The following is a 27,876-nucleotide window of genomic DNA, read 5'->3' on the forward strand; positions in this document are numbered from 1 at the left end:
CTCGATATGGCCTTAAGCCAGCAACCCCAGCTCGACAGCCTGCAGCCACCCGCGTCGCAGCGGCAGTCCATTTCCAACGAAACGAGTCAAGGGTATCCAGGCGATGGACCCTATGGAAGTTATGGGCTACAAACGGCGCAAGCGCAACAGGACCCAGGATGGATACAGCGGGTGCTGGAGGAAATGAAAGACATGCTTTTGCTTCTCAACGCCCAAGGTCGCATCACCTATGCGTCGCCGTCGGCGAAGCAGATCACAGGCCGATCCCCCAAACAACTTGAAGGGAGTCCGATCACACAATATATTCACGATGAAGACCAGCCTGTCTTCAACCGTGACATGGATGACGCAGTCGCTACGAACCGTCCCTTTCGTACCCATGTTCGATTCCAGAAACTCAACAGCGCCTTCTGCCTTGTCGAAATCTACGGGCACCCGCATATTGCGAATGCGAATGCGTTGCAGGAACGGAATAAGACTCCACAGGATCTATGTACTGGATTTTTCCTCATGTGTCGGCCTTATCCCTCGAAGATCTCTCAGCTCCTCGATTCGTTCCTCGAACATAAGATTGAGAACGCACGACTAGTGCAACAGATTGCCAAGCTTAACCAAGAAGAAGAGGAGGAAGCAAACATGGCCCGCGTCGCATACGGCAAGGCGGATGGTGACCAGCCACTAATAGATAACGCCACCGGACAGATCATCCTGAGCGACCAGGAATCGAGTGAGACCGCTGCTGCGCAGTCCGAAGATTCTGACCCCAGCGACGGGGCAGAGTTCTTTGAGAAAGCACCGAAGCCAGAGGGTCTGTCGCATATCGATGGCATTGAAGTCATGACAGGTCTATTCTATGGTGACGGCGAGCGGTCACAGGGTCTTAGTACTGGTATGCGACGTGGTCGACTAGTCCACTGTGATATCGATATCACCACGGCCGCAGATCAAGCCCGAAATGTGCAAGAGGGGGACAGACGCAAGCGACTTAAGGGGCAGCATGTCTGCACTGATTGTGGAACCGCTGACTCGCCTGAATGGCGGAAAGGGCCCAGTGGGCCCAAGACTTTATGCAATGCCTGTGGCTGTAAGTTTCCCGTCTTGTCTTCTTGCTTTTGAAGCTAACCCCCCTGTTTAGTGCGCTGGTCCAAGAAGGAGAAAAAGCGCCAGGAGTATAATTAATCCACTCCATCATAGCGCGTCATGGGTTGGCCTCTGCTTGAACCTATTGTCCTCCATTTCCTTATTGACTTCGCTTGCGTTACGATATCCATTGCCATGCGGAGTTAAAGTGTGGTGATTACTTCAATTTGGGACTTGTGGCATGGTATTCATTAAATACCTTCTATGCTCGGCGCAAAATGATTGACGAAGTAATGACCAAATATGTTCTGGTGTTTCCGTCTTCCGCGTGTATATATTGGATTTGTTTCTCTGGTTCTTGACTTTACTGCGCATACCATCGATTGGGTATCTGAAATTACTGTTTACCCTTTCATCTCTGTTGATCACCTTGATTTATGAAATAATTATGTAACATTTGCCAGTCATAAGTGCTGGAAAGAAACCATATCCAAAACGCCGTATATGATATGTACTTGGGTGTATTTTGGTGCTTCTCCCAAGTCCACAAGGAACCGAGTAAATAAAGGAGAGTAGGATGTATAAACAAGCAAAAGCTAAAAAGGACGGTATCTGGTATCTTAAATGATCTCAAAAGCAAAAACGTTTCAATTCCTCACACGTAAACGCCTTACTTCGAAGCCTTCTTCGGTGGAGGCGGGAAGTACATCTGCGACTGCGACCCATCCGGAGAAGGTTGGTGCGTTGTGTGCGGAGAAGGAGCGCTAGAAGAGCCATTCTCACGCAGCGGTAGATCCGAAGCCTCACTTCCGAGTCGGTTAAATGCCAAGTGCCGAGGTGTGAAGGGGTACACGCCTCCCTGTCCACCAAAGCCGGGCGGTTGCGCAACTTGGGGTGGGAAGCCGGGGGTACGAGGGACCAGACCGGGGGTTGTTGGGTAATAAGGAGACTTCATGATCTCCTCTTCGAACTCCTTCTCAACGCGCTTGTCCTCGCGGGTCTCGATAATCTGGTCGCGCTCTTCCCGGGTGATGAAGCAGGAGCGGACGGAAAAGCAGAGTTCGACGAAGTAGATCAGGCTGGAGGATAGGGTTAGTTTTCGTACTTGGTGTGGTCAATGGGGAGAGATAGTTCTCACATGATGAGAATACACAGGGCGAAGAGAGCCTTGGCCTGGTTGCAAAATCCGATATCCGTTTTCGAGTAGGCGACACTGCAGCTCTTGGTGATGTACCATGGTGCTCCGGGTTGGGGCTGGCTGGGGTCTGACATATCCGGACCGGCCTGGTACCGAGCTGCAAAGGCATATACGACGATACAGCCTGCGTGGACAAATGTGGCAAAAGGAGGGAAAAACAAGTGCATGAAGTGGACGGGGATCTTCACGATCAGAAGGAAGACGCTCAGGACACCGATGACCAAGTTGAAGTTCGTCAAGCTGAGGCTCAGTCAGTAGGATTCGAATAAATGCTTGTGGTAAGGAGACATACAAACTTGACCACACGAGGGGAGCCGTATAGGGTTCATAGTTGGCAGCGGCATAAAGACTTTGATTAGGCGCACTGTTGAAGCCGTTCTTGTAGCCATCTTCCCATAACAACGTGCGGTATGTGTTGTGAGAAGCAACACCGGTCAGGGTGAGGATGGTGATGGTGATGGGAGCCTCCATTGCGAAGAGCCAGAAGAGGAGCTTGCGGTCTCGCCATTGCTTGGGGAAGTACCATCCTCGAAAGAACTCGAAGTCCTTGATCGCCTCGATCTTGAACTGGAACTGTTGCTTGTGCATGGCGACGAGTTGTTGTGAGTGAATCACTCGAAGACCGACCAGAAAGTGTTAAGCGCCTTATTCGAAGACGAAACAGTTCGGTGAGAGCGGGACAGGAAGATTAATGGGAAGACAATGCGACTCGGCCAGACCGGCTGGCAAGTGAGATCCAGTCTTTCGCAAGTAAAAGGCCAAGGCCAAGACAGGGAGAAAAAGACAGTGCTTTACAGGAGATCAGAAAATCAGAAACACACAAAACTCTGGGCGATCCGGATGATGGGCGTTAGATATGAGCTGGAGACCCCCCGGGCTGGTCGACACTTTGAGTCGCCCATCGCTCGCATGCAGAGAGGGGGACGAATCAGCGGAGGCGCTGGGCAGAGCATCCTGGGAGTGTTTCCAGGACTTGCATCTGGCCAATGCTTGACGGCGGCAAAGCGCCAGCAGAAGCAGGTCGTGAGAAGTGTCGCACCAATGAGAGGCCACAGACCGGGGATAGGCTGCCGGTCGTCACACACTAGTCGGTGTGATGGGTTAGTGGATCTGCACGAGTCTCTCCGCATCACAGCACACGGCCATTGGGCTTGCTGAAGGAACGGCGAAACGCTGTGGTGGGGCAGGTTGCTATCGTAGAATCATTTTGCTTGTTCTCCTTGTGATGGTCCATGCAGGCAACTCGTCCACCATGAGTCTGGTCCCGAAGATCAGCTCGGTTGGAGAATTCAACTAAAGTGGAGGTGTAAGCATTCTGTTACCCATGATCACTAGTCTGGCCCTTGTTACTATTCATTTTTCCGGAGCTTGGAAGATGTACATACATTGCAAAGTAGTATGTACACATGCGGAGAGTCAGATCGTGATTGTAGCCGCTGGACGACTCATCTGAAACGTTTCCGGCAAAACATAATCCAGAGCATATACAATGCCATATAATAATTCATCTCGTTTGGTCTAATTCCATGTACAATTCCCATGGTTAATTTGACAAGCAGTTGAGGTTCTGTGTGAAGTCTAATAATTAAAGAAAGATTCGGGATACAACTGTAGAATAAGCTGAATCACCATTATCTAAGACTCCGTGACTTGACTTCCCACAAGACATCCTTGGAACACCACTGATCCTTGTCGCTAGACTAGCACTTCTTTCACACACTAGTATAGTGCACATGAACCAAGGTGCCCGAAATCAATCACACTTCGTGCATCCAATCACAATCTAATGAGGGGTATCCGACCGTTGCGCCAACCAATCCACCTCCCCGCGCTTCACCTCCGGCCAACACTATACCCGAGAACCCGCCCGATGAGTTCCCAGCGTGAAGACTCTATCCCTCATGAGCTGCGCACAGCAGCCGAACCCCGGCAAAACAGATTGTACCCGGTGCAACTCGCCCATGTGGAGCAAGTGAACCGATCCATTCGGTTGCTGCAATTTACTATTCCGGGCCCAGAGAATGTAAGCACCGATTTGATAATGTACTGCCCGAACCTGAAATATTAGAACAATGATTGGATTTCCGATGTGACTTATTCCCCGATATGGCTATTATTATCTCTGACACTGTCGAACCACCGACTACATTTATCAAAACACATGAATTGCACAACTTACAATTTTATATAGGGCGATCAACAACAACCCTTCTCTTTCCTGCCGGGCCAATGGCTAGATGTGCACATCCCATCTATATCCAACGCCGGCGGGTTCACTATCACTTCTACCCCGGCAGATGCCCAGGTATTGCCATCACTAGATGATTCAGATGCCTCATTTGCCAGAGAAAATGTAGCTGCATCACTAGCCTCGCAAGGCAGGGCCCCATATGTGGAGCTCGCGGTCCAGGACTCGCCGTCCAACCCAGCGGCTGCGTGGCTATGGAGGCCCAAGTATGAGATCATCGGTAAAGAGGTGAACATTCGGGTAGGAGGGAGCTTTGTCTGGCCACCGACTGGGATAAATGTCCATGAGGTCAAAAATGTGGTTCTAATTGCTGGCGGTGTGGGGATCAAGTAAGTCTTGTCTAGGCGAGGCGAAATAATGGTACTGACGGATATACAACAGTCCCTTGATCTCAATATTATCTCATATAAACCAAAGCAAGCCTACGAACCAACTCAATGTCCATATTTTATACTCCAGTCGACTTCCTCAAGGACAAGAAACGGAGACATCCGAGTCTATCCTTGAGCAGATTTTGTTTCTTCCGCGAGTGCGACATATCATCTCTTCTCACGGCCCAGTTTCTCGACTCAATATTAGTCTGGACCTATTTCTGACTTCCGCGTCAGCGAGCCAAATTTCATTCAAGTCTCCTGCTGATTTGACAATTCACTTGAGACGGATAAACGATCAGGATTTGCATTCAGCGCTCGTGAGTGGGAGTGATAAGCTGGTTCCAAAAGAAACCGTGGCTTATGTTTGTGGGCCCCCAGTCATGACAGATGAACTTGTTAAGAAGCTCCAAAATATTTTGGAGGAGGATGGGACTCAAAGAGTGTTTTTTGAGAAATGGTGGTGAAAACGGTGGTGAATGGTGGAAAGGAGATGAGATGTGAGATACAGGCAGAAGAATCACACATATCATCACATGGAAGCAATTCTGATCCGTAAAAAAGCAAACATATAACAATATACATCCTCTTTTGGTACGGAGAGATCATAAGATAGGGTAATTGACGAACTAGCTCCAAAGGCAATTTAGTAAGATTGAATGCTGTGCAAGACACTGGGCCCATATATCCTGGAAAGAGAAGGGCAGCACGGGTAGCGTAGTGCGTTTTACTACTCATTCGACTGCCCAGTAAGCCAATCGGACCGCCCAAGTAAGTACATAGTTATGTCTGCATGTAAAAGGTCACATAATGTTACCATGTAATAAGTTTTGAGTAAAGAAAAGAGATGATGGGATATTCGATAAGAGGTAGGCACCCTATGGACGCCAACCTTTTGCAGGCAAAGGGACACGCTATATGTACAATGATAGAAGAAAAATAAAGACGACCCAAATAAGTGACAAGAGCAGAGGGAGTTCGCTCTTGCATTCAAGAAGAGTAGGAGAAAAAGTGTAATGTGTAAACAGAAGATCAGAGCCTCGTTAAGATGCTTCGTTCGGGCCTTTAACGGCACCACCGTCGACAATCATCATCTCATCGATTCTGGCCTCGGTTTGACCCCATTCGAGGCGTTTGTAGGTCGTTACACGACCGGGACCCATGTCGAAGTCGAAGAAACGGACACGGCGGACGTAGTCGTTGTAGCCACCGTAACCTCCCAGACCGGCACCACCTCCATAGCACATCCACAGAGAGGGTTGGTTGCTCTCGTCTTGATCGAGCATACAGTAGTCATTGACATGGTCGCTAGATATAGATTAGTTATTGCCCAAAGGAAGTTTCTCGGAGTACTTACTGTCCACAGCTGACGAACAGAACGCCCTCTTCTTCAAGGGCAGACTTGAATCCGGAATTGAATCCTGGCGCTGTTGGAGCTTCGTCCCAGGAACCTTGGAAATACTTGCCGGAACTCCTGTACTCGGGCAATGGGATGTGAACGAATGCCATGTTCATATGTATATGAGTATACTCCTTATGTTTTCTCCTCAGGCTTTGAGCGGTGTTTTTGAACCAGCGAATTTGACTAGGCTTGATCCAATCGTAGCCCCGGAACTGGCGTTCATCGGGGGAGTAGGAATGAGTGTCGAGAAGGTAGAATGTAAGGGCAGAGTGTGTGCCCGTGCCGCGGTCGAGGACTTCGACAATATAGTTGCCGACCCCATCAATGTCTTCGGGGCCGGCGGTTGAAAGAGAGTATGGGAGATTTTCGTAGAGAGCCATGAGCTGTTCGCGGTTGAGATCGCCTTCGTCGTCATGGTTGCCAAAAATGGCTGCGTAGGGAATTTTGCGGTCGACAAGAAGTTTCACAGACTTGAAGACAGCACTTTGGGCATCAGGGGCGGTCTCACCATTGACCTGATCACCTGAGAGAATGACCATGTCCGGCTTCTCTTCATCTAGAAGTCGCTCAATGAACTCCAAGGTTCGTGGGTCGGCCTCGCATTTTTGTCCAGGCACAGACTCGGCCGGAATAGGGTCTCGACAGTGTCCCGTTCCCGTACTCAGGTGAACATCCGCCAGCTGCATGACCTTGAATTTCCCATTTTCATTGATTCTGGGGACAGGCTTTGACTTTTTGGTCGGGTTGCCACGTCGAATGCTCAGCCGAGTCTCCAGCTTCTCAGTCCAACCATCCAGCAACAAAGGCATGTCCTTTATTTCCCAGTTAGGACGAGGATCCACGGCGTCGGCACCGAAAAGGACATCGACATAGGTAACGGCCTGACCGGAGTCACTGGCATGACGGGAGGCTGTTCGTTTCAGCCAGATCCCACCAGGACGGGCTTCCCAAACTTCCGCTTCGCCTTTCCCTGTGTCTTCGGCGGGGGGTGTAACGCGACCAATCTTCAAATCAATGACAACCTTGTCATCTGGACCCAGGTCCTCCTCTTTCTTTCGTTGGAATTGGACATAGGCCTTCGAGGTCCAGCCCGAGCGCAAGTACAGGTCTTTGTCGATACGGTGCCAGGCGTCCGGATCAAGGTTGCAACTTGAGAAGGGATTGAGCGCGGAGCATGTGGTGACTGTTACATCGGTGATCACGAAGCCGGGGTAGTGCATCGGAAGGTGGCCATGGATGGAGGTAGGAAGGACGCTGAATTGACTGTCGAGAAACAGAACGACAAGGAGGATAAATGCAGTGAGTACACCGAGCTGTAAGCCCGCTCGCACCTGTGTAATGAATCAAGTCAGCTTTTATGGATCTTAAGGGGGTTCAGACAGATGTTCATACGATCCGGCGAGCCATGATGCTGATATCACCCTGGCAAGGATTTGGAAAAGAGTCGGGATGCGCAGTGTCGCATGATGCCCCCCAGAATGGTCAGGAAAGATGTGAATTAGGCCAAGAGAAGACCAACAGATTGGAGTCAACTCATTCAAGCCAAGTCATAGAAATTAAAAGATGGGAGGAAATCAAGTGAGTTTCCCGATTGTTTTTGGGGGGAAAGCGACTCGACGCTTGGACCCGCAAGGCGGTCACTTACTCCTGACGATTCCACTAGTAGTTTATTCTCCGCTTTGATCATGTTCTTTCATTTCTATCGTTGCTGTGGGTTCTAAATAACAATTCGGTGGTCGTATAGGACCTGCCTGAAATAACCAACAATCTAGACCATTCTATATTCAATCTTTACGCAGTGCTCTGCTTTGCCACATCGCTGGGCGACACCTTGCCGGCCAGGATATCTTTCGTGGTCGCTAAGATTGTGGACCAATTCTGGAAGGTGGTGTATGGCATTCCGCGGCGCTGACAGAAAGTAACCAGATCTAGGTCCAAGTTAGTGACTCGTTCGAAACAGACTGGGACATGGGTGGCTGGGCTACCTTTACCCTCCTTCGCGAACAAGAGGTTGGTCTCTGCAGCAGCCGACAGATCGGATACACCGTCGCCAGCGTATAGAAGAACCGGGCGCTCTCCATCGGGCAAGGCGGCGTAAGGCTTGATCTCAAGGGACTTGTCATGGCCAAAGTGACTAAACAAGCGCAAACGTAAGTATACTGATATATCAAAACCAAGGATCACAGGCCCTACCTCTCGTCGTGGTAAACGATCTCCCAGCCACCCTCACTGTTGATATCCTTGCCATCACGGCCAGTCACCTCGTTGGAGATGATGGTAAGATGGCTACGGGGCTTGTGGCCCAGGAACTTCTCGAGCAGGGCAGCAATGATCGGGCGCATACCAGAGGACAGAATGACAATGGGGACATTGTTCTCCTGAGCCCAATAGTAGAACTCCTCGAAGTATGGGTCCAGCTTCATGTTCTTCAGCAAAATGTCGATGCACTCGTCGTAGGGGGTCTTGATGCTTGCGAGCATCTCACGGAAGGCGTCACTGAACCAGTTCAGTCAGAATGTGTTCGCTCAGTCGATGCCAATAGATCTCACCGGAAACTCAGAGTCTCCTCGAGGACCTGCTTGTTCAACACACGTCTGCGGTCGGCGCCGAAGCCCAGGTTGTCGATCTACCATATTTAGTCTTGGAGGTTGAGAGAGGAGTGCGCTTGACGAACCATGAAATCATTGCCTATAGGTCCATTAGTAAAAGCCTTGAAACATGGGATATCCCCAGTAACTCACTGTCGTCAACGGTGATTGTGCCATCGAAATCGGTGAAGAAGATGGCCTTAGGCTTGGTCTCCATGTAAGGAAGCGCGACGGAGCCCATTGTGATAGACTGGAAGTTTGGAAATGGTAAAGATATAGGAGATCACTATGATCTTCGGTCTTTTTTCTATCGTGGATAAACAGGTACAGCAATTGGTAAGTCGAAGAGAAAAGACCAAAAGTTCCCCGGTGAACGAGGGGTGAACCAGCCCGGGGACAAGTGGGGCACCAAGGGCCAAAGAAAAGTGGATTTGGAGATTCATGGCATTTTTAGCTCCAACATGGCTCGTCTACTGCGGTCGGTACAGCGATTGCTGGGAAATCCCAGCCCGGTAGTTTCTATACCTCCGCCGAGTCCTAGTGCGACTCGAGTTCGATCAATCGATACGGACTTTTCGATTATTAAAGGTACGGGATTTCCCCTTTAGAGAAGCGGACCTCCGCTAACAACGCGCAGAGGGTGACCAGGTCTTATTACACACCAAACAGCCCACATTGACAAAGCCATTGAAGAAAGGAGGCAAGACCAGTCTTCGGCGGGGACATCTGGAACACGATCGTGCTATTGGCAGTCGAGTATGGGACGCAGTCCAGGCACACAAGGGTAAGAGGCATCGCGAATTATCTTAAATAATGCAATTAACACCCAGCAGGTCCAGACGTTCGACTGAGCCTTCCAACTCTTGAGGAATATGTCACTTTGACTCCTCGCTTGGTGACACCGGTATGCACATCCCTAGGGGGAGCCAGAATTCAATGCAGATAGGCAGTAGCTAATAATCGCAGATCTACGCCCATGATGCCAACCTGATCGTCTCCCTCCTCGATATCCATACGAATCCGACCGCCACAAACGATAATCAACCCCCGATCGAAATCCTCGAATCCGGAACTGGTCATGGATCCTTGACATTGCACCTGGCACGTGCCCTCCACGCCGCAAACACGACACCGCCGCCTCGTCCAGCCGGTTCACAAATACAATACGTAGCGGGCCGAAATAGAAGCCCAACGGAGAAAGGTACACCAGAACTGGAACCGCAAACCTCTACAGAGACCGATCCATCAAAAAAGGAATGGGATGCGTGGCGGACAGAGCGTGGCGCCATCATTCACACGGTGGATGTTTCATCCAAATTCGCCAAACTCGCCGAAAAGAACGTTCTAGGTTTCCGTCGCGGAATTTACTCTGGCACCGTTGATTTCTACGTCGGCGCAGTGGAAGAATGGATCAAAGCGCAAATCGCCCAACGCACCAAGCCGGCCGAGCCGGTCAAGCCATTCCTGACATATGCCATTTTGGACATGCCATCTGCCCATGAGCGTATCCCATTGGTTAAGGATATTATTCACCGCGATGGCAAGCTGATTGTCTTTGCGCCTAGCATCACGCAGATTGGCGATTGCGTGCGGATGATCCAGAAGATGAACCGGCCTTTTGTTTTGGACCGAGTTGTTGAGCTTGGATCTGGACTGACTAGTGGCCGGAACTGGGATGTCCGTCTCGCTGTCAAAAAATCTGGATCTGATCCCTCAACATGGGAATCAGCTACTGAAGGCGAGGAAGCTGTTCCTGTTGAGGATGAGGCATCGGACTCCGAACCAATCGCCAGTGTGGAGCCTGCAGCCCCGAGCGCCGCATTTGATGAATCGAACGCCGTAATGGTGTGTCGGCCAAAGGTTGGACTGCGCACTATGGGTGGCGGATTTGTGGGAGTCTGGCGTCGCATTGAAGATCACCCTTGAGAGGTATCTGATATCCCCATCATGTAACTATATAGATCTCACCTGTAAACTACATACCCTCAATACAAATGTACTATAGAAAAAGCATATTGAATATATCTTGGAATGTCCCTTGAAATAGTCGAGATTGGCACCAGAAAGGCTAGTGAGGGGCCTGCTACAAGGTTAATCTTATCACGTCGCATTTCCCAGAGGTATTGTAACATACGTGCAAGCATAGGTGCGCCTGCATGTACGCAGAGTACGTTTGCATAAGTACTTCGTATCGAAGGCCTCTCTAAAGAGCTTGTGTGTTTTTCTGGTCTCTTGGCTTGAAATACACATGCATAGATTGTTGATTGACCACAGGCTACATGAGTCTGACACCCAGTCAAGGTGATCATATTCATTTATGTTACGTTTCAGAAGATACAAAGTTTAAGCTCCACAGTTCAAAATGCGATTCTTACCACCCAGTCATTTGACCTCACATTGTAAGCGAGGTGAAATTAACTAGATTGTCTCGGTGCAGCGTAGCTTGGATTTGAGAACAAGCAGAGCGGAATGCTCCAAGAATGGCCAACGTCTGCTGTCCTTATACTACTGTTGGATCAGGGCTCCTTCTCGATCAGCCTGTCGAACATTCCTCATTTCAAGATCTATGACCTGGATCCGGAGTCCGAAACAGTTCGAGATTAAGAACAGCGGATCCAGAAAATAAAACTAGATGCTAAGCCTTCCCAAGGACCGAGTGATCAAAAAGCAATCAGCTCGAGGTGACTTATTTGGGCCCCTCGCGGACAGCATGAAGGAATGCGCAGTGGTCGCAATTCAGAGCAATAATGTTCCCAGGTTGTCGAGTACATATCAGGTAATACTTGTTAACGCTAGGGTACTCTTGAATGTGAAGGTGAGCAAGAAATGGCACCCAAGCCGATACCTTCTCTCGCTTAAGATTGAAATGCCTGTGTAGTGAATCCAGGCTGAAACGAACCATTTTCTTGCATGTTGACCTAACCAGCCGACTTGAATATAATATCCGGGAAACATGCACAGCAGCAATTCCTGGACGATGATTGCCACACTACGCTAAAGTCGACTCCGAATGGGGTCAAATAATATTTGTGGTGCTCGATCATAACACTGTCCTTCGCGGCCTTGGAACCGAAAATGTATACCGAGTCAGTTTGATAAATTGTGGTTGATGGTGACGCCCAAGGTGCTCTTTCACAGGAAGATGGTGAATGCGTGCATTTGACACGTGCTTTCAAAAGACGCTATTACCAATGCGGCTTTTGACTCTTGATCAGAACATCATATCACCGCTATAGGCAATTATCGCGTGGAGCAAAGATTTTAGGATACAGCCGACGGAAATGCTTGTCTGAACTGTGGAGGACCTTTAGGGCGCAAATTCCGCAACTGAATCGCTAATCCTGGACAATGACTTGATGCGGAAACCTAGACAAGTGATAAGGGTTGAAAGCTATGAACAGTTGCTAAGGATAACGAAAGTTTCTTCATCATCTGTCTCATTTCAGGCGCCTTCTAATCCATGTGCTAATTGTTGACCGTACAACCTGAAGCCCGCTAAATACATGCTACGGCCCATACGTCAATCTAGCCCCTCGGCGAATGGTCTGCTAGCCACGACGCTAGGACTTGTTTCCCCCGGTCGCTAAGGGTACATTTGACCCCATTTCAAAGCCGGGGATAGGTTGAAACGGGTTATCCACCTTCTAGCTGCATATCCGTTGAGGACATCTGAAGCTTTGAACACCATTATTCGACCGAAACAGTGGGCCCTGCAGTGAGATACGTATTGGTGCAAAATTAAACGAAGATAGGCGGAGGCATCGTCACGAGGACACGAGTGCTCACGCTAAGGCCTTGCTAAATCAAGACCTTCAATGGAGATCCACTGCCACCAAAAGTTCACTCGCACAATATTTTCCTTACGTTGCGGCGCCAGCTATGGCTCTGGTAGATATACCGCTTTACATGATTGGTCACAGTGGTTCTATCCTTGGGGTTATTGCGTTGTCCTTTGCCATCTTCCTAATACAGTATGCGATTCAAAGTCGCCGACCAAGAAATTTCCCCCCTGGTCCTAAAGGACTTCCTATCATTGGCAATCTTCACCAGCTGCCCCTAAAGAAGTTTTATCTAAGGTATGCTTTATTAACCGTATTTGATATCCGTACTAACAAGCTATAGGCAGACAGAATGGTCCAAGAAATATGGCAGCATCGTCGGGTTCAAGATAGGCCCTCAGAACGCCGTGGTTCTGAGTGACTACCGTCACGTTAAAGAGTAAGTTCCACTGGATTTGAGATGGGACGAGGGAAAAGAATTGCGCAAGTCCTTACAGCGTCCATGGATGACAGACTCTTCGACAAACGCGGGGGAATATACTCCGGTCGCCCCGAACAATATGCCGGCCAACAGATCATCTGCCCCGATAATATCCATATGCTGCTAGCCCAGTACGGTCCCACATGGAGATTAATGAGAAAAGCCATGCAAGGCTTATTGAATATCAACGCTATCGATGCATTGCATCCAATCCAACTAGCCGAAGCTACGCAAACAATGTCTCACCTGCTCGACGACCCCGAGGGCTACTACGATCACATTCGGCGCTATTCCACCTCTGTAATTCTAGCATCAGTCTACAGCCAGAGAGGCGAGAGCTTCCAGTCACCCAAAGTGCAGAATCTATATAATTCACAGTATCGCTTTAGTCGGATTTTGGAACCTGGTGCCACGCCACCTGTGGATGCTTTCCCGTTCTTGAGAAGACTGCCTGAGTTTCTCAGTCCTTGGAAAACAGAAGCAAAGGAGATTCGACAGATACAAAGCTCTCTTTATTTCAACCTCGTGAAGGAGACAAAGGAACGACGCAGCAAGCATGACTTAGAGCCTTGCTTCATTGAGAAGCTTCTCGACGATCAAGAGAGAAATGGCCTCAATGATGCGCAAATTGCTTATCTGGGAGGCACTTCGGTAAATATTGCTGATTTTGCAAGAATTTTATTGCTTGTCTTACTAACAGGTCAAATAGATGGAAGCTGGATCGGATACCACTTCAGCCGCATTACTTACTTTCGTTCTTGCTATGACTCAACACCCAGAATCCTTGAAGACCCTGCAAACAGAACTTGACCGTGTGTGTGGCACTGATAGATCGCCAAACTTCGATGACCTGGATCAGTTGAAATACACACGGGCATGTATGAACGAGGTAAGCACTCATTCGTCCTGACAACCTACTGGTGTTAACACGGGCTAAACTGATTTGCGGTTTCAAAGGTTCTACGATGGCGTCCAGTTGCACCCGCTGCCGTTCCTCACATGTTAACCCAGGACGACACCTACGAGGGCTATGTGTTGCCCAAGGGAACGATTGTCTTCATAAACGCTTGGGCCATTCATATGAATGAAAGCGAATATGACGAGCCGGAAAAATTTATGCCGGAGCGCTTCATGGGCAACAAATTTGGCTGCAAGGACCAGGATGATTCAGACGATCATCGCAGAATAACATACAATTTTGGAGCAGGTCGTCGTGTCTGTCCTGGTCAACGGCTAGCCGAAAATTCAGTGGTAGGTACCCTGCCAAAAGAAATACAGCTCTTTCACGTATGCTAACATTTTCCAGCTTCTTAATATAGCCAAAATGGCTTGGCTTTTTGATATTTTGCCGGTTAGCTCTGAGCCAGTTGACATGAGTATACGCACGGCGTTTACTGATGGAGTTCTTATTGCGCCTCATAAATTTCCCGTGCGATTTGTGCCTCGCTCCGAACAGCGGATCAATGTTATTCAAGGAGATTTGGAAAAGGCGAAGGAATTTTTCGCGCGGTATAAGGAGTAGTAAACTTGGCAGTCTGCTTCATTATGGTATAATGTGACCGAGTAGGTACCTGGATATGCACTCCTGTTTGTGCAATTTCTTATTCACATAAGAGCCCTTTCATGATCTTGTCTTCGCGAGGAGTTGTGCCGCACAGTTTTATTTTCTCCCTTGGGAGATAGATCACATCCCTCAGTACTTACAAATGTCTATTCGTACCGGATTTTCCCAGCCAGGTGGTTTTTCCCTATTCTAGCGGTCGCCACTTTTGTGAAGGCGCACAGGTTCAAGCTCAGTGAGTAGATTCCTGAAAGTCAGGAGCTAGAGTATCCAGGTCCTTGCCTTCTTAATCATTGCACACATTGACTGTGAGATCTCCACCGGTATGTCTGGAAGCCACTTGCTTCCACAAGTTCAGAACCCTTTCTTCAGGCTGGAATCCGAGAAGGTCAGACCAGTTTGCGTATGCCTCGTCTTCCGAGGAATATCTGAACCGATGATGGCCTCTTCCTGACTCCGTTTCCATGCTTAGGAATTCCAATTTTGGCATACATAACGCTGCCTGACCCACAGCCATATACAATTCATTGAAGAGACCCGGTACACTGACTTCTCTGAAAGGCTTGCCGCTGCGATCTTCGAGTACTGTTCTCACGTACTCCGGAAATTCATTATGTGGATCGGAATCTGAAGAACCATAGTGATCATACTCATCGCGGTCAGAGCGATCAACAAAGAGCCATTTCCCGGACGGAGTTGAGGGTGTGTATTGAATATCGATGGTTGTCAGATTGGGCCATGATGGACGCTTGTCGCTTGATCCCGGTTGCCAGAAAAGCCCATTTCCAATTGTGATCCCGTAAAGACCGAGTTTCTCTAATTGTTGAGAGAATACATGTAGTTGCGAGCTGAGAGCATCCATGCCTTGGTCTGTGATGTTATCTGGGGAGAAGTTGTGATCCTGAGGTGGTTCATTGTCAAAAGTGAAGTTGAAGGTTTTTATGCTCGACGGCAAAAGGTGAATATGAGCAGCGAGTTCTAAAAAGTCCATTAGTATGCAAAGAAAAACAGTATATAAGCCCGTAGTTGGAGCATACCGTCACGGTTGCGTTTTCTTAGGCTCTTATCGCGTTTGCAGGTGTCATTCAATGACAAGTTGAGTGTATGTAGGCAAGGGAATTGAGAGGCAAGACGAGCGCAAGTAGCCGCCTCGATCTGCCGTCTATCGGATAACGCCTCTATTGTGAGAGTATGCACAATCCCGAGTGGCTCTACCTGAGTCTCAAATGCATCAAGCCGAAGATAGTTTTTCTCAAACCTGCGGTTTAAAATATCTTTAATCCGCTCGGCACGGGCGGCCTTTTTTCGCCTGAGTCTATTTGAGCTAGCGACCAGATCGCTAGGGGACTGGGCTCGAATGGAAAGCGAGATCCCTGGCAGTGAAGTCCCCGGCTTATTGGCTTGCCACTTCACGATGATATGAAGGAATGAGCGGATTGCTTCGGAGAAAATCTGATCATTGCGCTCATGCTCAGATTCTGTCTCGAATTGAGCTCGGGCAGCTTCATCATAAGGTTCTAGCCCCACGATCAACTCGATGTTCCTGATATATGACTGTCGTCGTGGATCGTTTGTCAATTTTTCAAATTGATCTAGATCCAACGGAGTTCCTGTCTTGACTCGTAGTGTCGCCCAGCTTCGCTCTTCGACACTGGCCTGCCAGTCGCGATTCACTGAAGCATATTGAGCCAATTCGAGCTTGCTGTTTATGTGGGTCAACGGATTGGCAAGAAGTGATACAATATGGCCAGTTATCTCTGGTGGAAATGACCATGCCATTTGCCTGAGGGGCTAGGAATCAGAAGAACTGAAGTTTGAGATAATGTGGGGTCAGATGGCGGGGAGACTCATTGTTTAAGGGTTCGGGGTCTACGCTATGTGCGATACGCTTTAGGGCTTGCTCATTAATTGAACAACGATGCCAAATTTGAAGAAGTTGTCATGTTTTGCTGTCTTGGTCCACTGAGTTGCTGAATGATCGCAGCATTATTATACCTAAAATTGGAGTTGGAAAGTGAATTTCTGCAGCTGCCATGAAGAGCACCTCCAGGGCCCAGTCCGTCGCAACCGAGCGAGCTAGCATGTTACATTTTATTGAGGTGGTGTCACTCCGGCTCTCAGGCTAGATTCAGGGAGCGTATCAGGACGCCCAGGTCGAGATTAAAAGGCGGCAAGGGGCGAGCATTAAAATGGAAAGGGAAAGCCAAGAGTTGCCAGGCATTGTCCGGTACATATGCACCGCGAATGCTTATCCCCGGCTGCCTTGTTTCACTAATGAAGCGGATATGCTGTTCGCATTCCAATTCAAAACTGGGCCGACACGCGTGACCATGAGTTTCTTCGCGCTTTAAGTGGTATATAGTATCGAATTTTCCCTATCAAAGGTTTCAATCCTAGCATGTTTTTGTTAAGATGAACACCACTACTCTCAATCACAAAAGTGATACACACAATTGGTTACAAGCCATACTAAACCCTATTGCAAATAGGACGCGTCCCAAGGAAGACAGCAAAACGCGGCAAAATTCATTACATGGAGCAATATCTGGCAAAAGAGAGAATCAACTTGCTAGTAACAAGCGTTGTGGGCATCATAAAATCTCCAGTGAAAAGCCTGGCATCCCGTTGTGTACTCCGTCAATGGGCCTGATGAGTGTACGTATCATGAGTCTACACAGGGTAATTCTGACTTGTCTATAGCGTCACAAGCCGAACTATTCAATTTCAGAACATTCAGGACCACGGCTGTGGACCATATCATTTGGCAACACAAGGTTTCTCAGCGAATTTTACTACGATGGATTCAGCACCGAGGTCTGTCGTTACAATGGAGAGTACTTGAGGTACTTCCAAGACCATCCCGAGGTTAGGAGATACCGGACTCGAAACTTGCGAGCTGTTGCACGTATCCTTGAGCGCAAGCCTCGATGGAAAAGAAGGCAACGGAGAGATGGGGATGGGGTGTGTCAGGCATGTCATAATTTGATTCACCGAGTGGATGTCTAAGTACTGTCCATGCAAAACTTGTACCCCATTTTCGCTTCGTCATATAACACATCAAACTACGTGACTGCATTCCCTTCCCAAGCCACATCAAACTCAGTACAAAAGCAGTTTTAAAGCCCTCGCTCCCTGTTGAATTGGTCCGCCACTTCCCTCGCAGCCTTCACAATCTCAACACAACCAGGCGAGTCCGAATGACAACAAATAGTAATAGGACTGTCACCCACTTCAAGCGTTACTGTCTCTCCAGTGACCGCCACAACCTGACTATGACGCAATTGCCCATCGACATGTGCCTTGACATCTTCAATCCTCCACGGCTGCTTCTTCCGATCAATCCTCAAAGTCCCATCAGCATGATACTTGACGTCTCCGAAATACTCAGCCCAGAACTCCAGGCCCGCCTCCTTTGCAGCCTTCTCCATGTTAGTTCCCGGGAGACCAAAGACGCGCATCCCCTTCGGCACGGCTGCCCACACAGCTCTTGCAACCTCAATATCGCGGATCATCATGCCATATAAAATTCCATGTGGCTTGACGTGGTGCATTTCCACTCCTTCCCGATCAAGGAATGCTTGTAAAGCCCCGATTTGGTATACTACATTGGCGGTGTGCTCTTCTGGAGTCATCTTGATTTCTCGACGACCGAAACCTTGGACGTCAGGTAGTCCAGGGTGGGCGCCGATTTTGACACCATGTGATTTGCAAAGAGCGACCGTCTCTGCCATTATCAAGGGATCACCGGCGCTGGAAATTATTTTAGCGAAACATCGACGTTCTCGCTTGAGTTAGACTTACTGAAAACCACATGCCACGTTCGCTTGGTCGATCATGGGTAGTAGTTCTTTGTCTGGACCGCAGACAAAATTGCCATATCCCTCGCCCATATCAACATTGATAAGCGCTTTCCTCTGGGATGGAGCCATATTGGAGAAGCTGCCCTAGCCATCTTGTCAATACATTCCAGTTCGTTATTAGGGCTGCGGCACTGACGAATGACTGCCGATTATGGGCTAATAAAGCAGGTAATTCGAGCGGATCAACGATTATCTTGTGTCAATGCCGGTAAAGAGAACGAGAAACTACAAAGTGTTCTGCAGATATATGATACAGGGAAGGAACGATCGTCACGACTCCAATTATCTATGAGACCCCGCTCTTCTCCAACCTCGGGGGAACAAGGTTGGTACAAGAGTGGGGTGACCCCAAATTTGAGTCTATTTAGTATAATCAGCTATCCCCTGGTGATTATTGATTCATTATTAACTCTGGTTTAATCATTCATACATTATGGAATATACTATGGAATGTTTGAAGACAGTCCTTGTAGCTAACAGAGGCGAGATCGCTTGTCGACTTATCAAAGCTGCACAGAAACTAGGCATTCGAACTATTTCCGTCTATACAGAACCGGACTCGGAGTCTGAGCATGTGAGGGCGGCCGATCATGCTATTCTGCTAGATGGTGAAGCAAGAGCAGCATATCTAGACGGGTAATACTTATCTAAATGGAGGTTATATGCCCGTTGCTGATCTCTTTTATCTGCAGCGACCAAATTATAGAGATAGCTAAGGAACACGATGCTCAGGCGATTATTCCTGGTTATGGATTCCTTTCAGAGAACACAGCCTTTGCTCGGTCGGCTGCTCTAGCCGAGCTGGTCTTTGTCGGTCCCTCTCCGGAAGCAATCGAATCTTTTGGTTTGAAGCATACTGCTCGCGAGCTGGCTCTCGCCGCAGGTGTGCCAGTGGTCCCGGGGACAAAGGGTCTCGTTGACACAGAGGAAGCAGCTACAGCTGCGGCAGCAAGCCTTGGTTATCCGGTCATGTTGAAAGCGACCGCTGGCGGAGGAGGAATGGGGCTTTTGACATGCCACAATGAAGCGGAGCTCAAAGATAATTTCCGAACGGTACAGTCGCGAGCTTCATCGTTATTCAAAAATGCGGGCGTATTCCTAGAGAAATACTACCCGGACAGCCATCATATTGAAGTTCAGGTCTTTGGAAACGGTCAAGGAAAAGCAATCAGTATTGGCGAAAGAGAGTGTTCTATCCAGCGACGACACCAGAAAGTTATTGAGGAGTGTCCGAGTCCATTTGTGGAGCAAAGATATCCTGAGCTTCGAGAGAAACTGACCGAGTGTGCCGTACGCCTTGCTGAGAGTATCAAATATGGATCAGCGGGAACCGTGGAGTATCTTGTTGATGATCACACTGGTGACTTCTTCTTTCTTGAAATGAACACACGTCTTCAAGTCGAGCATGGTATCACGGAGATGTGTTACAATGTGGACTTGGTAGAACTCATGTTGCGCCAAGCGGACCAGGAGCTCTCTGGAAAGGGTGGACTCAAATTTGAAGACCTAGAGGCTCTGCAATCCGAATGTCTTGACCCTCAAGGGCATGCAATTGAAGCCCGTGTTTATGCAGAGAATCCAGTGAGGAACTATGCTCCAAGTCCTGGCCTTCTACAAGAAGTATCATGGCATACTCCCGGTGGAACACGGATCGATACTTGGGTAAGAGCTGGAACAGTGGTCAGTGCATCTTATGATCCTTTGCTTGCAAAGGTCATGTATCATGGCCAGACACGACCAGATGCAATTGCAGGGATGGAAGAAATTTTGCGCAAGAGCTCCCTTTGTGGCCCTCCGATAAACCTTGGCTTCCTTCTAGCCATCATCAACAATGAAACATTCAAAGAGGGCAACACTATCACAAAGTTCTTGGAAAACTTCAGCTATACTCCTAACGCTATCGATGTCATCTCCGGTGGCTCTTATACATTGGTCCAGGACTTTCCAGGACGCCCAACAGTTGGGCATGGATTTGGCCATGCAGGGCCAATGGATCCTATCGCATTTCAGACTGCGAACCTTCTCGTTGGTAACCAGGTTGGCACTGAGGGTCTGGAAATTACCCTCACCGGGCCCGAGCTTCTGTTTCTTAGCGATGCGGTCATCTCAATATGCGGTCCATTCATTCCAGCAGATCTTGATGGGACAGAGATGCCGCTCTGGACACGCATTGATGTCAAAGCAGGCCAGCGGCTTAAGGTTGGAAAGATGGCAGCCCACTGCCGTGTTTATCTCGCTATCTTTGGGGGACTACTCAACATCGCTGAGTGGTTCGGAAGCAAGTCTACAAATCCCATGGTAAATGTCGGAGGGTATCAGGGAAGACCACTACGTGCAGGCGATCTCTTGGAGATCGTAGAAGCAACCAAGATTGTAAACGCCCCTGCTACAAGTGTTCCACAACACCTACGTCCTCAGTACGGAACTGGCCAATGGGCTATCCAAGTCATGTCTGGGCCCTACGAAACGGGCTTCTTATCTCCCGAAGGCATCGAAACACTATTTTCCACAGCCTGGAAAATCAGCCACAATGCCGCGCGCGGAGGAATCCGACTGATCGGCCCTCGCCCAGGCTTCGGCCGCACCGATGGAGGTGAGGGAGGTGCTCATCCGAGCAATATTCTCGAATATGGTTACCCGCTCGGTGGGCTGAACTGGACCGGTGACGAACCTGTCATCTTCCCCGTTGACTGTCCCGATTTTGGCGGGTTCATATGCAGTTTGACGGTTGTGAAATCAGATATGTGGAAAGTTGGACAGCTCCGGTCTGGGGATCATGTCAAGTTCCATCGTGTGTCTCTGGAAACTGCCCTACAATCCCGACGACAAAATGCTGCTTTCATCGATAGCGTGGCTTTAGCCATCAAGACCGGATCTTGGGATGAAGCCATGAAGTTTGATAGCGCCGTCGGGCCTGAGGTCACAGCACCCGGACAGGATTTACTTCAAGTCCTCGAAGAAATCCAAACGCGACCCCAAATCTCATACCGAGGTGGAGCAGACGATTATCTCTTAGTCGAATACGGAGACGGCCGCGCCGACCTCAATTATAAATGTCGATCAACAGCGCTAGCCAGGGCCCTCAAGTCAGACACCGGTCCCCTCTCCGCAAACCTGCCCAGCGGAGGGGCGATCCTCAACATGATGTGCCACGGCAGTTCCCTAGCCATCTTCTACGATGGTCTGCGTATACCAAGATCAGAGCTCATAGCCAAGCTGGTCACTCTAGAACAATCCCTCGGAGATATGCGATCCGTCAAGATTCCCAACCGCCACTTCAAGCTTCCCCTCACATTCAAGAACAAGAGGCTAGATGAAGCCATCGAGCGCTATATGGCGAATCAAAGATCAATCGCAAGCTACCTTCCCGATCCTCTGAAATTCACAGCAGAAAACAATGGCATGACAGTCTCGCAACTCAAATCCATGTTCCTGAAAATGGAATCCGTCATCATAGGCGTCGGCTTCTTCATGGCTCTCCCACAGAGTCTACCCACAGACCCACGATACCGTATTCGGACTCCAAAGATGAATCCAAGTCGCACGCATACTCCCGCCGGAACAGTCTCATGGGGTGGGACGTCTATTGCTATCTATCCTGTTGATTGTCCTGGAGGATACATGCCTCTGGGTATGACTATCCCCACACTCGATATTTCTGGGTCAAGACCTGGATTTAGTGCGGAGAAGCCATGGATTTTGGAAGATATGGATACACTAAGTTTCTATGAAGTCAGCGAAGAAGATTTCGATCGCAAACTTGCGCTGTTCAGGGCTGGAAATTACAAGTTTGAGATGGAGGAGGGAGTCTTCGATATGGCCGTACATAATGAGCTTCTGAAGAGGACTACGGAGGAGGCTGAGGCTATTCATAAAGATCGGGCGGTGTCGCAGAAGAAGATGGCTGAGTTGGAAGATCGGTTGGTTGAGGAGTGGTTGGCTGAAAAACAAGCGGGTGGAACTAGTTTGGATGAGATAAAATCTTTGCTTGAAGGTATGGATTCGAGTCTACTTTTTGGGTTCATTAGGACTAATTATATCGCAGATCCTACAGTCGAGGCTATTGAGGCCCCTGTTAATGCTAATGTGTGGAAGGTTTCGGTGCGAGAGGGCGATGTACTCGAGTCAGATACGGTAACATGCATTCTTGAGGCTATGAAGATGGAGATCAATGTACACACTGAGCCTCGATTTGCAGGGGTGACTGTCATCAAGGTCTTAGTTAAGCCTGGAGACACTATTGAGAGTGGGAATCCGGTTGTTCTGGTCAGGAAACCGAAGGCATAGAATCTCGGTTCTCAACATTTTTATAACTTGTTGCCCTTCTTTCTACTCATCACTATACAATTTTCCACATAGTATTCGAAGGTTCATTACCGTTCCAAAATATAGTAAGTTAATCAGCATAGGCAAAGATTACATTTACAAGGGAATACGAAATAACATAGCCACGCTCTATTCACGATTGATCAAAGTCACGGCGGAACAAAAAAGTACATGATCAAGAACGCCCATCGCCAGGCAAAAACAAAGAGCAACCTCAAGCCCTTCGGCCACCTGTTCCACCTGAACACCAACCCCCTCACCTAGGTCATGAAGCCGTCATATGACGTTACAGATTAGGTGAGATGTGAAACCGAGAGATATCAGGAAAACCTAACGAGAAGAGCAGTGGGAGAAACACAGAGACAAGGAGGATGTGGGAAAGCGAGACTGGTGCCGTAGACTACTTCGGATTGGAGATGTTTCGGCAGCGAGTCGAGAAAGGAGGATGGAGGAGAGGGAGAGCAAACGAGCAAGACAGAGATAGGAAAGAGGAGGAAGATAGAGAGGACATTCATAATCACGGTGAAAAAAAGACACACACTGAAGAAAGATAAAAGACGATGTAACAAACAAGACAGAGGGATAAAATCTCCCCCACTGCCGCAAAGATTCCGAGATAAACAGAAAAAAGAAAAAGAAAAAAGCAGAGAAAACCCGACTACACAAACACCCATCTCCAAAGATTCATATGCTCCGGTCATCCCATCAGTGTCGTTGCGGCCCAAAATCTGCCTCCACAACCTTGCCCTTCTTTCCTTTAAGAGTAAACTCCGCAAACAATGCAACGTGATCACTAGGAAAATGGAAATTGGGGAAACCTGGCACTCGGCGTAGGTATTCCTTGTCGACCTCGCCAAGCAAGGCGGAAACGTGAAGCGTGTTGGATGAGTACCACACATAGTCAAGGATATCCTTGAAGTCGGGTGTGTAGTTGGTGAAGCTCAATTCCCCGATAGCGTCGTAGGCAGACCTAAGTTGGAATGGATGTGTCATTCCGACCGTGCTCAAATTGCCGTAAAGGCGGTTCTTAAGCTCCGGGTGATCTTCATCAAGCCTTCCAGTCGCAATCACAGTGTATGCGGCAGACCCTGGCGATGAGTTGAAATCACCACACATTAGGAGTGGGATCTGATCACCGCTGGAGTACTCCTTCGACGGTGCAGGCTCCACAATCGGGGTGTTCTCAGAACCACTTTCTGCCTCGGAGAAGCGGAATGCGGTCTTGTCTGTGCAGGCTGGCCATTTCGCGTACTTATCGGAAAGCTTGGTAATCTCCTCCATCAAAATAGCAGTCTGGATGAGCTTCACATCCTTGAACGCCGGGTCCCAGTAGAGATGAGAATTCACGACCATGAAGCGAGCTCCAGTCTGTCGGTTCTCGAGGAAAACGACTACTGCGATGTGGTCCTTCTGCCAGAGTCGATTGTAGATGTCGTCCTGGCCCTTAGCATCGGGTCGGCGTACGGCGGTTTGACCGAAGTTGATAAGTTGCTTATCCAAAAGAATGTACTTGCTTCCCTTAAAGAAAGTTGCGCAACCATCAATAGCCTTCGCATCTTCTTCCTGCATACCCATGGCACGCCCTCGGGGCCAGAAGACACCCTTGTAATCACTGTAAGCAAGTTGTTCTCGGTAGAAGTTGTTGTAGCTTCCTTGGTCCACCTCCTGAAGACAGACAATGTCCGAGCTGTGAGATCGTAATTCGTTAAGGATGAGTTCACGACGGAACTCCCAAGAGAGAACGCGTGAAGGGACGTAGCCATAGTGGGAGGCGGTGGCAGAGGAGTCACACAAGGTGTTGTATGATAGAACGGTGATTTTCTCGGCGGGGCTGTTGTTTGAGCTCGCAGTTTCGTCAAGGATGACCCAGTCACGATCCGGGGGAGGCAAGTGTACTAGAGCGGGGACAAACCTGTTAGAGAAAATAATGCGCGCGGTTAAAAGGCAAATAGAACAATGGCAACATACCAGGCATCTCTTCCCTGAGGTATTTGATTAGAGCTTTTGTCCCATCTTTCATCATCTGAGATTTGAGAACCTCATTCAGGGGGTTACCCTCAATGCCTAGAGTCTGCAAGCGGTATAGGTATCCCATCTCGTATGGAAGTGTGCGAATGTTGTTATCGAAGAGATAAAGTTTCTTGAGGTTGGTCAACATGCCAATCTCCTCTGGAAGCTCTGTTAATTCATTCCCAGAAAGATCGAGATGGGTTAACTTTCGCAGTTGGCCGATTGCAGAAGGAAGCGCCTTTAGCTTGTTATGATTGAGGTACACCTTCTCAAGGAAGTCGTACCCAAACAATGAGGTGGAGATGGCACGTAAGCCCTGTCCGCCAAAGTCGATCGCATTCCATCCTTGTCGTGAAGAGGGCTTCTCAACCGTAGTCTCATCTGTCTGGCCGGCGAGCATCGTGACGCCCTTGGTTTGCTGCGCCATGATCCTAGCATAGTAATGAGGAGAAGAGGAATTTCGCGACTCCGCATGAAGCTGGAGTTGTTCTTGCCAATGCTCGCTCATAGAGCCTTCCAAGTCGTCATCGCCAATAGTTGGGCCACCATTCTGGAGGTGACTCTGGGTGAATTGAGCGTTCGATGTCGGCAATACCCCAGCCGAGTAGTTCTGTTGAGTAAATGTGTGTGTGGCTTGGGAATGGGATGCGTGGATTTGTTGTTGAGTATGGTGCGATTGGAACTTGGAAATTGGCATGCCAATTCCACCACCATAGCGCTGTTGTTGGTGCTGATGCTGGTGGTGGGCCTGGGCGCCATTCATCACCATGTGTTGACCTTGGTACATGTTGAAGGGCAGTGCGGCTGATTGGTTAACGGGGGGTGATCGAGAAGGGGAAGGGGTGTCGTGATTGAGCTTTAGTCGAACCGGAGAATTGGTCCCGTTTGGAATGGCGTGTCGTTGGTGAGTGTGATGCTGTGGTTGTGTTTGGAAGGAAAACGGCCCGGCCCCAGGCTGCTGGAACCTGTAGGTACCATCTGCCATTTAACGTGGCAGACGAAACCGTGGCTGATTTCCCTGGTGGATAACCGGGGGGCGGGCGGGGAGCGCGAAAGTCGGGTTGGAGGAGGTGATGAGAGGAGTAAAGAATCGAGCACGGTCTCTTCTCTTCTTCCACATAGAGCCCGCAGTGAAGTGACCCTGTTTGGAAGAAAACAATGAAGGCCAGTAGCCACAGACCTGGCACAACCGGATGGATCGCGGATTTGTGGTCTGAGTTGAGGTTGAGATACCTAAGGGCGGAGGGCGGGCGGAGTCACAGGTCGCTTGAGATCGCAATCTGGAAAGATCGAGCGGGGGCAAAAGGTCAGTGTGGAGCTCAAAATGATCAGGGACTGGATATTAGGGCCATTCGTACGATTGTCTCTCAGTTCGCTGGGTTGTAGGCTAAGCGGTCTTGGGTCGAGATGACAGTCTTGGGCGGTTTGCATCGAAGGCGGGAGTTGCCTCACGTGATATAACCTGTCCGGATCCATTGCCAAGACCGCCTTCCCATCTTGGCTCCGCTCAGCTTCAATTGTCCACGCTTCACGACTTTACTTAGAGAAGTTGTGAGCTGATAATTGAGACATATCATCATGGTGTACAAGCGCTTGATTCAGAGCAAGTGCTGGTCCAGTGCATTGAACCTGGTCATGAGGTTGATGCCTTGTGTTTCAGGCGCTTGAGTCTTGGGCGGGCGCATCTGGCAATTGACACAAGTCGCATTTCTTTTGGCTATGACCATGTTGGAAGGATTGTATCCAAATGAATCATTATGGTGAGAGGTATACCAAGGTAGAAGGATCTTGAAGCTTGGGAACCATCGCAAAACAATGTAATCATGGACAGTGGAGACCATCGCAAAGCATGGAAGTCATCGAGCATATATATCATCGAAGACCGAACCTTCCGGGTAACGGTTTCCTGCACGTAATGCAAAGCGAACTGGTGGTCCGGAACACAGTCGCTCTCAGCATTGCAATCATCGCAAAAGGTGAATATTTCTGACTTGACAGATGTCCTTAAAACCACGGCGTGTGTCTAAACAAATCCTGTCTTAACAGTCGAGTAGTGTGTGACACAGCATTCATAGTCTACAATTATACATTATACGTACACAAAACGATCAATTTGATCTGCTTTATTTACAATATAGTGCGCATAGCTCTCTCCAGGGCTGGTTTCAATAGTTCTTAGTATTCCATGGTGCGGTTAATTATTCGTCTAAAAGGTCGTCTCATTATAAGAAGATTGTATAAGCATAATCGCAAGGCTATCAGCACTTAGAGTGGATCGTCAGTAAGCGTATTAGCCTAATCCTACATTATGCAACATAAGCCGGCTAGCAAAAAAGGTTATTCATTTGCACTATTGATGACTCCAATTCTAACCCAAAATTAGGATCGGGGATGAGCGCGTGAACATTACCTGGGTCATACGTGACCAAAAGCCCCACCTGGATAACCCCTGTAACACCAGCACAGTTGCCTCGAGGGGCGTTGCGACCGATGCCTATGCAGGCGTTGGTCATCTGCACAGACATTTACAGGTCTACTGGAATGCCTCGTATTGCGACATCAAGGGTCTGAGAGCTCAGGGGGTAGAGCAAGAAAAAATCTGATCAGTCCAGCATAACATTGCGTTAGATTAACAAAGTACGAAATGCAAGCCTTACTTCTGTAGATCGACAGAGGAGGTGACAGGCTGCAGATACGTGCAGGACAGTCTCGACGGGGATCACGGGGATACCTCAAGGTAGATATAAAGTTTATATAGTGGTTCGGACATAAACAGATCCCATATCCGGGTCAAGACAGATGCAAGGATATGATTAGAGTCGGGCAAGAAGCCATGGAGTTGGGAGGCACTACCGACCGTAGGCTACAACCTAATAAGAGCACGGGCGGTACCAGACTAATGGAGTAGGTGGACACGGCAGGGATCTCCGGCGCCCGTGTATTCACGTACCCCGTTGGAACGGTAACGTTCA

General features: G+C 48.9%; 11 protein-coding genes across 11 annotated transcripts; 5 read left to right on the top strand and 6 right to left on the bottom strand.

Annotated features, from left to right (window-relative positions):
* Positions 1-6: 6 nt before the first annotated feature.
* On the top strand, positions 7-1,179 carry N7503_002109 (GATA transcription factor LreB; the record flags this gene model as incomplete). Its single annotated transcript, XM_057061656.1, has 2 exons — positions 7-1,084; positions 1,136-1,179. The coding sequence occupies 2 exons, from the start codon at positions 7-9 to the stop codon at positions 1,177-1,179; spliced, it is 1,122 nt and encodes a 373-aa protein (XP_056925618.1).
* Positions 1,180-1,750: 571 nt separating this feature from the next.
* N7503_002110 (uncharacterized protein) lies at positions 1,751-2,866 on the bottom strand (the record flags this gene model as incomplete). Its single annotated transcript, XM_057061657.1, has 3 exons — positions 1,751-2,159; positions 2,219-2,518; positions 2,571-2,866. 3 exons carry the CDS (start codon positions 2,864-2,866, stop codon positions 1,751-1,753), a joined length of 1,005 nt encoding a protein of 334 aa, XP_056925619.1.
* A 1,282-nt stretch (positions 2,867-4,148) lies between these two features.
* On the top strand, positions 4,149-5,364 carry N7503_002111 (FAD-dependent oxidoreductase; the record flags this gene model as incomplete). The annotated part of the gene is made up of 3 exons (XM_057061658.1): positions 4,149-4,301; positions 4,470-4,855; positions 4,908-5,364. 3 exons carry the CDS (start codon positions 4,149-4,151, stop codon positions 5,362-5,364), a joined length of 996 nt encoding a protein of 331 aa, XP_056925620.1.
* Positions 5,365-5,940: 576 nt separating this feature from the next.
* Positions 5,941-7,706, bottom strand: N7503_002112 (metallophosphoesterase family protein; the record flags this gene model as incomplete). The annotated part of the gene is made up of 3 exons (XM_057061659.1): positions 5,941-6,205; positions 6,255-7,630; positions 7,692-7,706. The coding sequence occupies 3 exons, from the start codon at positions 7,704-7,706 to the stop codon at positions 5,941-5,943; spliced, it is 1,656 nt and encodes a 551-aa protein (XP_056925621.1).
* Positions 7,707-8,090: 384 nt separating this feature from the next.
* Positions 8,091-9,128, bottom strand: N7503_002113 (putative Phosphoserine phosphatase; the record flags this gene model as incomplete). The annotated part of the gene is made up of 6 exons (XM_057061660.1): positions 8,091-8,227; positions 8,285-8,433; positions 8,493-8,795; positions 8,849-8,925; positions 8,974-8,987; positions 9,041-9,128. 6 exons carry the CDS (start codon positions 9,126-9,128, stop codon positions 8,091-8,093), a joined length of 768 nt encoding a protein of 255 aa, XP_056925622.1.
* A 220-nt stretch (positions 9,129-9,348) lies between these two features.
* Positions 9,349-10,813, top strand: N7503_002114 (tRNA (adenine-N(1)-)-methyltransferase; the record flags this gene model as incomplete). The annotated part of the gene is made up of 4 exons (XM_057061661.1): positions 9,349-9,475; positions 9,525-9,671; positions 9,721-9,791; positions 9,854-10,813. 4 exons carry the CDS (start codon positions 9,349-9,351, stop codon positions 10,811-10,813), a joined length of 1,305 nt encoding a protein of 434 aa, XP_056925623.1.
* A 1,953-nt stretch (positions 10,814-12,766) lies between these two features.
* On the top strand, positions 12,767-14,461 carry N7503_002115 (cytochrome P450; the record flags this gene model as incomplete). The annotated part of the gene is made up of 6 exons (XM_057061662.1): positions 12,767-12,963; positions 13,010-13,105; positions 13,180-13,798; positions 13,857-14,036; positions 14,105-14,402; positions 14,454-14,461. The coding sequence occupies 6 exons, from the start codon at positions 12,767-12,769 to the stop codon at positions 14,459-14,461; spliced, it is 1,398 nt and encodes a 465-aa protein (XP_056925624.1).
* Positions 14,462-14,994: 533 nt separating this feature from the next.
* N7503_002116 (uncharacterized protein) lies at positions 14,995-16,487 on the bottom strand (the record flags this gene model as incomplete). Its single annotated transcript, XM_057061663.1, has 2 exons — positions 14,995-15,686; positions 15,746-16,487. 2 exons carry the CDS (start codon positions 16,485-16,487, stop codon positions 14,995-14,997), a joined length of 1,434 nt encoding a protein of 477 aa, XP_056925625.1.
* Positions 16,488-17,824: 1,337 nt separating this feature from the next.
* Positions 17,825-18,637, bottom strand: N7503_002117 (uncharacterized protein; the record flags this gene model as incomplete). The annotated part of the gene is made up of 2 exons (XM_057061664.1): positions 17,825-18,458; positions 18,510-18,637. The coding sequence occupies 2 exons, from the start codon at positions 18,635-18,637 to the stop codon at positions 17,825-17,827; spliced, it is 762 nt and encodes a 253-aa protein (XP_056925626.1).
* Positions 18,638-19,001: 364 nt separating this feature from the next.
* N7503_002118 (bifunctional urea carboxylase/allophanate hydrolase) lies at positions 19,002-22,855 on the top strand (the record flags this gene model as incomplete). The annotated part of the gene is made up of 3 exons (XM_057061665.1): positions 19,002-19,204; positions 19,261-22,562; positions 22,614-22,855. 3 exons carry the CDS (start codon positions 19,002-19,004, stop codon positions 22,853-22,855), a joined length of 3,747 nt encoding a protein of 1,248 aa, XP_056925627.1.
* A 523-nt stretch (positions 22,856-23,378) lies between these two features.
* Positions 23,379-26,312, bottom strand: N7503_002119 (CCR4-Not complex 3'-5'-exoribonuclease subunit Ccr4). Its single transcript, XM_057061666.1, has 3 exons — positions 26,263-26,312; positions 24,863-26,184; positions 23,379-24,789 (listed from the first exon to the last, which is right to left on the bottom strand). Exons 2-3 carry the CDS (start codon positions 25,887-25,889, stop codon positions 23,600-23,602), a joined length of 2,217 nt encoding a protein of 738 aa, XP_056925628.1. The 5' UTR covers positions 25,890-26,184; positions 26,263-26,312; the 3' UTR covers positions 23,379-23,599.
* Between the last annotated feature and the right edge of the window lie 1,564 nt (positions 26,313-27,876).

The sequence above is a fragment of the Penicillium pulvis genome (genome assembly GCF_028828015.1).
Source record: "Penicillium pulvis strain IBT 33274 chromosome Unknown contig_12_segment0_segment0, whole genome shotgun sequence".
In the NCBI taxonomy this organism is placed as follows: Eukaryota; Fungi; Ascomycota; class Eurotiomycetes; order Eurotiales; family Aspergillaceae; genus Penicillium; species Penicillium pulvis.